The following is an 11668-nucleotide window of genomic DNA, read 5'->3' as shown; positions in this document are numbered from 1 at the left end:
TTTTTTTTCCTTTAGCATTTTTAATTGAAACGAGCTCTTAGAATATCCTCTTTGGTAATATGATAGTCTATCCGTGGATATGAAAAATTGTTTTATTCCTTAAAACATGTCATTCAACCACTCTAAACTTTTACTAAACAAAAGAACATTCTTAATTTCGAAAATGTTTTTGGTGCTACTTGCGATGACACTTCCGTTAAGTTTGTCTTTTTAAAAGGAGGTATGGATTTAATACTTCTCAAGAAGGTCGTACAACTCTAAACTTTGCTTCGCCTGAGAACTCAAACATCAGTTAGTTCCTAGCCGTTTTTCTTGTCTTCTACCTTCTCAATGGTCTTCTTCTACCGTTAGTCTTCCGGATTTCTAGCGGATTCTTACCGGAATCTCTAAATTTCGTCTACTCTTCCTTCCCTTTTCTCTTCCTCTCTTCTTTCTTGCTTCTATGATCATCCCTTTTCATTAATGGATCATCAATATAGCCTTTATCATCATCTCTAGCTCGGAATTCCATCTTTTCAGTTCTTCCTATGAAAGGCAACTCTCGAATCACAAACAACTCAGAAAGTATTAAAATCACCAGAAACTCCAGCATCACCAGAATCACCAGCATCACAGGAACTACACAAATCACAGGAACTACAAAAATTACAGGTCTCACTATCAACCCAGGCAGCACCAACATCCCAACCAATACCACTATCAACCCAATCACTATGGAAAACAAACCCCTCTGGTTCAGGGACTTTCTCACCCCAACCAATACCACCCATCACCTAATTACTGTTAAAAATTATCCAAGTTAATCTAACACTCTCAATATCCATATCAGAAATAACTCTCATAATGATGCAAACCATAACCCCCTTATGAGATTTCCTACTACTTCTCAGCAAACGCATATCTTAAATCTCAGTCAAGTTATCTTCTATCATCTAAATGAGCACAGTTATGTCCCTGAAATTCATATCCTAAAACAACTAGAAGAAAATCATACTCAGAGACCACCAGATACCATTCAAACAGAGACTACCCTAGAAAATCCTACCAATTCTCGTTTGAAGGTTACAACCACCAAAGCTCTGATCAAATTGCCATACATAACCATAAATTCAAAAACAACAATTACCCATTCCAACATTTTCATAAAAACAAACATAAATCAAATGTGGAAAATCTGATATCAAAGACTTAATGAAAAGAACACAAGACTAAACTCAAACAAGCTTCAACAAGCTTCACTTAATTCATATATTTCGACTGACGGCTTAACAGCCTATTTATATGATTCACAAACTTGACTCTCAAGTAAAAAGACTTTACTAATCAAAGAAAAACTCTAACAAGAAACTTCTAGACAATTCTCACGCAAGCAAACTCTTAAAACAAGTAATACTTGTAACCCAAGTAAACTTCTAAAAACTGTACCATGGATCAACAACACTTGTTTATCCATCCACTTCATGTCAACTGTAACAGTTGATCACACCACATTGGATCAACTCTCATAGTTGATCCACACTACTTGGATCAACAACATTGTTGATCCCTTTTGACTTCTTCATAGTATCTTGGTTTATTTCTCAACATCCTCCCTTAAACCAAGATACTCTTTATTAATCATTCCCAATTTTCCACGCAAGTAAATGAAAGTGTTAGACTTCAAAGACTTGGTAAAAATATCTGCTACTTGCTCTTCACTTTCAACAAACTCCACAGCTATCTCCTTGTTACTGACAAGCTCTCTGATGTAATGATATTTAATATCAATATGCTTACTCCTTCCATGAAGCACAGGATTCTTAGTTAATGAAATGGTAGACTTATTATCACAAACTATTGTTGTTGGTGTTTTCTGTTCTTTAAACAATGACTTCAGCATCATTCTCAACCACACAGCTTGTGTAGCACAATTGCTAGCGGATATATACTCAGCTTCTGTTGTAGATAATGCAACAACTTGTTGCTTCTTAGATGACCAAGAGAAAAAACCAGTTCCCAACTGAAATCTATAACCTGGTGTGCTTCTTCTTCCTTCTGTATCACCATACCAATCACTATCAGTAAATCCAACTAGTTTTGGATCTTCTGAAACATTATAGAGAATTCCCATACTGATTGTACCTCTAACATATCTCAGAATACCTTTTTCAGCTTGTAAATGTGATTGTCTGGGTTCTTCCATAAATCTGCTAACCAATCCAACTGCATACATGATATCAGGTCTTGTAGTAGTCAAATATCTCAAACATCCAACAAGACCTTTAAAGTCTGTTGAATTCACAAGCTCTCCTGATCCTTCTCTTGTCAACTTCAGTCTCTCTTCTACTGGTGTTAAGATTGGATTACAATTGTCCATCTTGAAACGCTTCAAAATTCCTTCAGCATACCTTTGTTGGTTAATAAAAATTCCTTTTTCAGTTTGTTTAACTTCAATGCCAAGAAAATATGATATCAATCCAAGATCTGTCATCTCAAACTCCTTCACCATATCCTCCCTAAATTCCTTGATCATCTCAGAACTATTTCTAGTAAATATAAGATCATCCACATACAAACATACTATAATATGATTGCCAAGATCATCAGCTTTCAAGTATAAAGTATGCTCATATGGACATCTTTTAAATCCTTTCTTAATGAAATAAGAATTTATTATTGTGTACCAAGCTCTTGGTGCTTGTTTCAAACCATACAAAGATTTGTTTAGCTTGTATACTTCATTCTCCTTCCCCTCCATAATGTAGCCAGTTGGTTGCTCTACATAAACTTCTTCTTCCAACACTCCATTCAAGAATGCTGACTTCACATCCATCTGAAATATCTTCCAATTCTTTTGTTCTGCTAAAACAATGATCATCCTTACTGTATCAAGTCTTGCAACTGGTGCAAATACTTCTGAATAATCAACTCCTTGTCTTTGTCTATAACCTTTAGCTACTAACCTTGCTTTCTTTCTCTCCACTTCACCATTTGACTTGTATTTTGTTTTATAAACCCACTTAACACCTATGGGTTTCTTCCCTGGTGAAAGTTCTGTTAGTTCCCATGTATCATTCTTCTTAATTGACTTCAGTCCTTCATTCATAGCTTGAATCCAACCTTGTTCTTTTGATGCTTCTTCATAAGTTACAGGATCACAATCTCCAAATAATGCAAAATTCACTACTTCATCATCAGTATCTTCATCATCTCTTGATACAATATAATCATTCAACCTAGCAGGTATGATATATTTTCTTCTTGGTCTTGTAGTTTCTTGTTGTTGTACTGTTTTCGTTCTTGCTTCTTCATGTTGCTCTTCAACATTATCTTGAATCTGCATTTCTTCTTCAACTTCAACTGGAACTGTTCTGACAGCAACAGGTGGAACAACATTCCTTGTTGATCTAATATTATGTGGATCAACATCCTTTGTTGATCCATTGTTATATGGATCAACATTAGTTGTTGATCCATTATTCCAGTTCCATTTTGAATCTTCATCAAAGATCACATCTCTACTTGTAAACACTTTTCCTGCTTCTGGGTTGTATAATTTATATCCTTTGGTTACTGAACTATAACCAACAAGGATACACTTCTCACTCTTGTCATCCAATTTCTTTATTAGTTCTTTGGGTACATGTGCATATGCAATACACCCAAAAAATTTCAGATGTCTTACACTTGGTCTTACACCTCTCCAAGCTTCTTCTGGTGTTATGTTTTTCAAACTATTTGTAGGACATCTGTTGAGTAAATACACAGCTGTATCAACTGCATAACCCCAAAAACTTTTTGGTAAATCTTTTGTTCTTCTTATAGTTCTTGCCATCTCCATTATGGTTCTGTTCTTCCTCTCTGCAACTCCATTTTGTTGTGGTGTATATCTTGCAGTTAGTTGATGTTGAATTCCATGCTCTTCCATAAACTTGTCAACAACAGTATATTCTTTACCTCTATCAGTTCTCAAGATCTTGATACTCTTACCAATTTGTCTCTCAGCATAAGCTTTGAAACTTCTAAAAGCTTGAAATGCATCACTCTTTTGTTTAAGCAAATAAACCCATGCTTTTCTACTGAAATCATCAATGAAAGTTATAAAATAATTATTACCTCCATGTGAAGTTACTTCAATAGGACCACACATATCACTATGAATAATCTCCAAATGTTGATCAGTTCTTCTAGCTTTGTTGACTGGGAATGGATCTCTGTGCTGCTTGCCAAAGATACAATTTTCACATCTTGATTCTGGCACCTCTATGAAAGGTAAACCTGACACCATCTCTTTCTTTGCTAATTTTTGTAAACTGTTAAATTTCACATGTCCCATCCTTTTATGCCATAACCAAGAGTCATTGTGCACACTGCTACTGTAACAACTTTCCTTTTGATGTTGAATGTTCAAAGGAGATAGTCTATTTTTAGTCATCTCCACTCTTGCTATCAATCTTCTTCTTCTATCTCTGATGAAACATAAACCATTGTAAATATTCATAGAATATCCTCTTTCAGACAATTGTCCCATACTTAGCAATTTTTGATGTAAACTTGGAACATAATATACATCCATGATGTATTCTTTAGAACCATTCTTAAGAATAATCCCTATTCTTCCTTTTCCCATAACTGGAATTGTTGAGCTGTTTTTAAACTTTACTGTAGATCTTACAGACTCATCCAAGCTTTAAAACAAATCTTTTCTTCCACACATATGATTGTTGCAACCTGTATCCAAATACCACTTAAGTTGAGGTTGTTCTTCTGCTGTATGACATGCAAGTAGCATGTTTTCATCCTTCTTTTCTTCCTCTTCTTTTTCTTGGCTTTCTGCAATGTTAGCTTTGAAATTTACTTTGTAATTGTTAGCAACTGTCTTTCTTGGTTTTGGACACTCAGTAGCTATATGTCCAAAATCCCCACAATTATAATACTGCATTTTTTATCTATCAAATGGCTTCCTATAACTTCCATTATTTGATCTCTCTCCATTGTTACATCTTCCTTAAAAATCTCCAGTATTAGATTTTCCTTGATTGTTTCTCCAGCTAACTTGGATTTGAAGTGCCTCTTCAACTTGTTTTGCAGCAGTTGTCTTCTCTAGTAATCTTTGTTCATATGCTTGTAATGAACCCAATTACTCATTAAGAGTCATAGTTGCAGCAGTGTTACACTCTTCTATAGCAGTTACTTTTGCTTCAAACTTTTCAGGTAAGCTTCTTAAAATCTTTTCAACAACTATTGAATCTTCTACAGTATCACTATTATACTTCATCTTGAAAAGATTTAATGTCTTTGAGAAAAAATCTGATATTGTTTCAGTAGTTTCCATCTGCAGTAATTCATACTTTCTCTTCAAAGTTTGTAATCTAACCTTCTTGACTTTGTCAGATCCTGTGTAGTAGCTTACCAAACCATCCCAAGCTGCTTTAGCTTGCTTAATATAAATAACTCTATCCATGAGAGATTCATGAATACCTTGATGAAGAATATATGTAGCTTTAGAATTCTTCTTTTTGTTTTCAGTTAAAACAGTTTGCGCAGCTCCTTCAACTACATCTCCTTCTGCTGGTTCTACATAACCATCTTTCACAATATCCCATACCTCTTGGTATGTGAAAATATTCTCCATATGCAACCTCCAGTGTTCAAAGTTTTAACCTTCAAACACAGGTACCTTAATTGAACTTAAACTCGTCATCTTCTCTAACTCAAACTCTTACCCACAGCCCTAGAATCTGATACCAGTGCTCTGATACCAGATGTAGAAAATCTTATATCAAAGACTTAATGAAAAGAACACAAGACTAAACTCAAACAATCTTCAACAAGCTTCACTTAATTCATATATTTCGACTGATGTCTTAACAACCTATTTATATGATTCACAAACTTGACTCTCAAGTAAAAAGACTTTCCTAATCAAAAACAAACTCTAACAAGAAACCTATAGACAATTCTCACGCAAGCAAACTCTTAAACACAAGTAATACTTGTAACCCAAGTAAACTTCTAAAAACTGTACCATGGATCAACAACACTTGTTTATCCATCCACTTCATGTCAACTGTACCAGTTGATCACACCACATTGGATCAACTCTCATAGTTGATCCACACTACTTGGATCAACAACATTTTTGATCCCTTTTGACTTCTTCATAGTATCTTGGTTTATTTCTCAACATCAAACATTCATAACAATACCAGAATCCAAAAAATCCAAAGAATCCAAACTACTTATCAAGCAAATCCAAAATATAAAACACAGTTTTCTTCCCAGAATGGTAACCAACACTCCTTAAATCAAAATCAAATTCTGCCTTACTTGATTTTTAACCATAGGAAATATGAGAATCAACACACTCACCTTCTAACCCTTATGCGGAGTTCGACTCCGCGTCTCTTGGCTTACACTGCGAGTCTGACTCCGAGTCAATCACCTGGTTGGTCTTGGAATCTGATCTCTGGACGGAGTTCTATCCTGCTCCTCTTGATCATTCTCAGGCTCAGTCTGGTCAGGCTCTCCATTGGTCGGGTTCACCGGCATAATAGGATCGACAACTGGATCGGAAAAAGGATCGGTGGCGGGTTGAATGATTCCGGCAAAGATGGCTCGTCCAATTTTTCCAGTAGCAGGGAAGAGAGCATCCAAAACTGGAAAATGCATAGGCTTCTCTTCACCCCAAGGTTGCGCCGCCAATTTCCGAAACATGAACTGAGCAGCAGTAGACAGAGTAATAGACTGAAACCCAATCCTACTCAATCCAGAAATGAGAAACCGATCAGCAAAAACCGCAACTCCCTCATGAACTTCAAAGGGTCCATACTTCGAATGATAAGCGTACAAGACCCAATCATCATCATCAGAACCATGACGCTTTGGCTTCCTTGCTTGCTCTGGTGGTTCCTCAGGAACACTTCTCTCACTATGATGCGTAGAACCAGGCATTCTACATCCACCTTGTTCAACACCCAAATCAGGTCTAATAAAAGGATTACCTGTTTCTTGATTAATGGGATAAGGCTTGGGCTGATTGAAGAACTGAATCAATCTCTCAACTGGAGAATCGAGCAACAACTCTTGCACAACCCCTGGTGGACCGTCGTGGAGCAAATTCTCCTCTTCAATCTTCACCTCAATATTATGTTGCATGTACTTCAAATACCAGTCGAAAATTTCTCTAAAATTGGGAGATTCACATCCTTGTGGAAAAGTTATTCCACAAGGCAGACGATTAACCAAATGTTCATAAGGGTACCAATGGATACGGGGCTCTATTTCTACTTCAACCAATTTGCGTTTGCCTTTGTGATCGACATTTTCTAGTCCGCCAGCCATGAAGAATTTCTTAGGAAATCATTAGAAGAAAAAAAATGCAGAGAAAAAACAATTGCTTCCTCTCCCAGCAAGAGAAAAGTCCCTTTTAAAGGGTCTCATCCTTGAAGCTTCGATCGTTTCACCAATAAATTGCGACGATTCCCAATACTTTCACTCGTCTACTCAAAAAAAATTCTCTCTTATCCCTGTCGTTTCAAATCTCCCGCAATTAGGCTATAATAGCCTATGTTGCAGGAAATTATTCTCCACAGGCATACCCCATATAATTATTTTCTTGATGGTCTTGACAGGTGGAAATGCTTTGATGGACGAAACCACACTAGTCCCCAACAGATGGTTGGCATGCAAAGATTCATGGTCTTCCACACGAACCACTCACACGGTTCTAACTCAGATGCTTACTCTCCAAATAAGGATTCAGACACAGGCTGAGTCGAAATTTCTTTGGGATGAAATCTTTTGCAACTACACTGCCGAGCCCATCACTACAAGGAGACAGTCCAACACTATTTTAAAAGGGAAACCAACGTTCAATTACACTCTCCTGACACCAGTATCCCATATAGCTGACAAACAAAGTAAATGGGTAAATATGCATTCACCACATTGTGTCTTAAACTCTACTAACTTTATAGTACAGAGTGGTGTTATTGATAACAGGTCTCGATCCAAACTGCCATTAGCCATGGAAGACCAATGCAATAGTATATTGAAGACTACATCACACACAAGTACAACTTCAACAGTCTCAATATTGAACTCGTTATCTACTTCACTTACGACAAGGCTCAAAGTCTACCCGTGAACAAATTTCAAATTAAAGTTAGTCATATCAACATCACTCTCACTGTCATATACCTTACCTTCTTTGCTCCAAGTGAACAAAACCCTCATACATCCTTCCTCCTCTGGTACCAAACTATCAGTTTCATGGCCTCCTCCTCAAACTCAAACCCACAATCCATCGATAACCTGGTAAAACAAATGAACTCTGCTTTAATCGTAACTGAGGATTTGTTTCCAAAAGTTTTCATCAACTCTGAAAACATCAAAACTAAACAAGCCCAAGATTGGAAAGGGTGTTTCATTGGCAAACTATGTAGTAATATATGCTTTCAAACATCCAGAGTAAGTAACTTTATCAATGCAAACTGGGAAATGCTCAGCAAAATTGAGGTTGAAGTTTGGAACAGAAGAAAAAACTTTTACATTCTCCCAACCACTCATGAAGAAGACTATTCAACTTTGAGGAATGGAGGCACTAGAGGGCCTTTGAGAAATTGATGGTTATAGTAGGAGTCCCTGCTAAAGGCCCTGAGCTCATTGATGAAGAACTCTCCTCTAAAGTTATGATCTAGCTCCTAGTGAAGAGAATTCCAACTCATATAATCCTAGATATACAAAACATAATTAAACCAATTGGAGTCTACCAGGGCTCAAAAAAACCAGAGACGGGTTTGAAAAAAACATGTAAGTAAAAGTTACAATAAATGTAACTAGATCTCTCAAGTTTGGAATAGAAGCATTTGAAACTCCTACTTTGTCTCACTGGCTGGAATGTGCTTATGCTCTCAATGGCATCAAATTCTGCAAAATTTGCAGAGTGCTTGATCACCCAAGTCCCACCTGCCCCTCACCACCAAATCAAAACAATCCTGATTATCATCATCTACCAACCCCTCAACCAGCTCCTCCACATATAACTCCTAGAAAAAAAATGGTTCAAGCTGGAAAGGATGTCATTCACAGACATTACTCTGATGCAGATGCAGCTGCTGAGTTTGAAGAAAAACTGAAGGTTGCTAAAAGGTTGGAGATTGAAAAGTCAATAGCTAATATTAATTCTACCTCAAATAACCCCATCACCTTTGGAGCTCATCCCTCTCCACACCCAGATGTCTTAGCCTGTCAAATTAGAAACAAAAGATTGGAATTAGCAAAAAAGATAATTGGCTCTTACAAGAAAAAACTTCCAAAGTAGAAAGCTGCTGCAAGAACAAATTCCAACAACAACAAGGATCCAAAAAAGGATGATGAGGAAACTGTTGCTGCTAACCTTGCTGCTGCTGAACAAATTTTCCCAGTCACCAATACCCCAAAACATTTCCCTTTTAATACTCTACCTACTTTGGCTCAAATCGAAGCTAACATGGAAGCTGAAGCTAATAAGAAGAAAAAAGATGCTTGGAAAGCAAAGAAAAAGGATCATACATTTGAGAACCTTGATGATATTTCTCTCAACACTTCATTCACACCCATCATAGATACAAAGAGAAAGAAGTCTACCCCCAATGAAGAAAATGCTACCCTCAGTAGCATGGAAATGGCAAGTGTCAAAAGATTCAAAGATCTGAATGTTATCCTCAGGAGCAGATGGACAACATCTCTATTCTCATGGATAATGACACTTTGGATTTCTCCTCTGCTGGAACAATGGTATATACTCTCAACTCTTTTTATTACCATACTTCAAGAACTCATAATATACTCTATATTGTGCATTTATTGCTTTTTAAACACTATGAAAATATCACTAGAAGACTCATCTCTAAGTATCCAGTTGTGTCCTATTTTTGGCAATTCTTTACTTCCCTAGCATGGAATTGCCAAGGAATGGGCACCAGGGATGCTAAGAGATATCTCCATGATATGCTCAATAAACTAAATCCTGACATAATATTTTTATCTGAAACTAAGCAAAAGTATGATAAACTCAAGAAAACTATGTATGAATTAGGGGTCAACAATTTCTGGTCAGTTAATCCAAGAGGGGCAAGTGGCACTGCTGGTGGATTAGCATTGTTATCGAAAAGCAATGTATCCCTATAGATTTTGGATTATTCTATAAAACATATCAATGAAATAATCAGAACTGCCAATAGCCCTCCTTGGTTATTTACAGATTACTATGGTAACCCTTATGACACTCTATCCAAGATAAACTCTTGGCAAATGCTAGAGAAAACTGCAGCTTCCAATAACTTGCCTTGGCTAGTAATTGGGGACTTCAATTTTATTCTCCATGATACTAAAAAATTTAGCACACGTCCTATAGATGCTAATGAAGCTTCCATTTTTAATGAAAATATCCTTAATCTAGATCGCATTGATCTTGGCTTTACCGGCTGCCCTTTTACTTGGTCAAACAAAGGAAAAGGCCATGCTCTTACTGAACAAAGATTGGATAGAGGTCTAGCCAATGATGATTGGCTTTCCATCTATCCAAACACCACTATCACTAATATGCTAGCCATTGGGTCTGATCATCAACCCATCTTACTAAACTCAAACCCTCACTGGAAGAATGGTAAGATTCCATTCAAATTTTTTGGTCCCTGGTTAGATCATGATGATTGCAGGAAAATTATTCCTGATTGTTGGAAAAAGATTACTCCTGGTTCAAGTGCCTTCTCTATTGCTAGAAAACTTAAAGACATAAAGCTACAAATCAGAGTCTGGAACAAGGAAGTTTATGGCAACATCAAAACCAATATCGATGAATGCAAGCAATACTTAAATTGGATACATATTCACTACTTCAGAGAAGACATAGGACAGGCCCTAGCTGATGCAAGAAAACAGCTCAAAAATTGGCAAGACATAGAAGAAAAATTCTGGAAAACTAAGAGATCAACTTATCAAGTTGGGAGATCAGAACACAAGTTACTTTCCCAGAGCCACTAATAGTAGAAAAAGAAGGAATAAAATAGATTCAATTCAAAATGAGGAAGGCAACTGGATTACTGATTATCAAGAAATCAAGACCTGATTTACCAATCACTTCTCTCAAATGGAAATTTCTGAAATTATAAACCCTTCTCCTGAAATCATCAACCTTATACCCCTAGTCATAACCTCTGAGGACAACTCTATGCTCAACAGAAAACCTGAACCTGATGAAATAAAAGCTATCTTTTTTAGTATGGAAAATGATAAAGCTCCAGGACCAGATGGGTTCCCACCAAACTTCTTCAAAACTAACTGGGACATCATTGTCAATGATATTGTCAAAATGGTTCAACATTTCTTCTCTTAAGGTCACTTATTTAAGGAGATGAATCCACCTTTATAGCTCTCATTCCCAAAATTGATACCCCGACCTCTCCTAGCCATTTAAGTCCAATCAGCCTTTGCAATACCACTTACAAAATCATATCTAAATTACTAGCTCAGAGAATGAAGCCTTATCTAAACAAAATTATATCCACTTACCAGTCTGCCTTTATCCCTGGAAGGCAAATCTCTAACAACATAGATATTGCTCATGAAATTATTCATACTATGAGATCTAAAAGAGGAAAAAAAAGGAAATTCTGGTACCATGGGAATAAAAATAGATATTGCA

General features: G+C 36.6%; 1 protein-coding gene across 1 annotated transcript; it reads left to right on the top strand.

Annotated features, from left to right (window-relative positions):
* Positions 1 to 10275: 10275 nt before the first annotated feature.
* LOC113337708 lies at positions 10276 to 11007 on the top strand. Its single transcript, XM_026583331.1, has one exon. The coding sequence runs from the start codon at positions 10276 to 10278 to the stop codon at positions 11005 to 11007; it is 732 nt and encodes a 243-aa protein (XP_026439116.1).
* Positions 11008 to 11668: the final 661 nt, after the last annotated feature.

Source organism: Papaver somniferum, chromosome 1 (genome assembly GCF_003573695.1).
Source record: "Papaver somniferum cultivar HN1 chromosome 1, ASM357369v1, whole genome shotgun sequence".
NCBI classification, from domain to species: Eukaryota; Viridiplantae; Streptophyta; class Magnoliopsida; order Ranunculales; family Papaveraceae; genus Papaver; species Papaver somniferum.
Note: the sequence above shows the minus strand (reverse complement) of the source record. Positions and strands in the feature narration are given on the sequence as shown.